This window comes from Acanthisitta chloris, unplaced genomic scaffold (genome assembly GCF_000695815.1).
Source record: "Acanthisitta chloris isolate BGI_N310 unplaced genomic scaffold, ASM69581v1 scaffold7621, whole genome shotgun sequence".
Classification (NCBI taxonomy): Eukaryota; Metazoa; Chordata; class Aves; order Passeriformes; family Acanthisittidae; genus Acanthisitta; species Acanthisitta chloris.
Window position 1 is genome coordinate 1,789 of NW_008655404.1, and position 884 is coordinate 2,672.

Sequence of the window (884 nt, forward strand, 5' to 3'; positions counted from 1 at the left end):
CGGTTGCTGTCGATGGCAGCTTGCAGCTCCCCGGGAGAGCTGAGTGCCCGCTTCTCACATTCATAGGGATATAGGTACTTCATGTATCTGCATGGGGAGAGAGCCAGATGGGATCCAGCATCATGTACGACCCAGGCATCCCTGTGCTGAGCAGGGACCAGGGTGCAGAAGTCCCACCCTGGCCCTCTTGGGAAGGGACAGAGCCCTCCAACCACTTTTGTGGCCCTCCATGTTAGACCCTGCTCAAGGCTCTGGGACATCTGAGCCAGTGAGTACCCCAGGGTGAGTGCACCCCACCTGCTGCCACTGCCACCAGGCACTCACTGTGTGCGGAGGGTGAAGGCAGCGCTGGTGATGGAGGTAGGTAGGTTGAGGCCCTTAGTGATCTCCCGCCAGATCTTCTTGTTGATGACTTCGACCAGGCCACCCTTGTCTGTCACCAGCTGGTACAGTGTGTACAGGTCCAGCACTTGCTTGGCCATGATGGGGATGCGGTTCACTGGTGTTCCTTCCACATGCATAAAGGAGACAGGAAAGGGTATGTGGGGAGCCAATACAGGTCCTCATTAACTGGGAACAGAACCCTCACCTCCTCCCCACTGCCTCTGTGGGTACCCATAAGGGTTGGTTCATCTCTTGATGCCCAGGTGAGCGTCCATGGACAGGTGGGGTGCAGCAGGACCCCAGGGTGCCTGAGAGACCAGCACCATGCACAAGAGCAGGGGAGACCCTGGTGTGCTGGCACAGTGCTACCTTCCATGGAGCTGTCAGTGGGGTTGGGTATACTCTCAGTGGGATGCAGAGCCACAGTAGGGTGGGCAAAGTGCTTTCTCCAGATTCCCTTAGAGAAGGTTGTCCCCGTACAATTCTGAGAGCTCCCTATA

At 57.2% G+C, this 884-nt stretch overlaps 1 protein-coding gene across 1 annotated transcript in view; it reads right to left on the minus strand.

The window, feature by feature from the left end:
* The window catches only part of LOC103810949 (AT-rich interactive domain-containing protein 3A-like), a gene marked incomplete at both ends in the record, with an annotated part of 1,489 nt that extends 981 nt beyond the window's left edge, over nt 1-508 (minus strand). Inside the window, 2 exon segments of the mRNA XM_009083882.1 lie at nt 1-87; nt 325-508. The exon segment at nt 1-87 is cut by the window's left edge and continues 13 nt beyond it. Of these exon segments, the coding sequence (XP_009082130.1) occupies nt 1-87; nt 325-508 (271 nt within the window).
* Between the last annotated feature and the right edge of the window lie 376 nt (nt 509-884).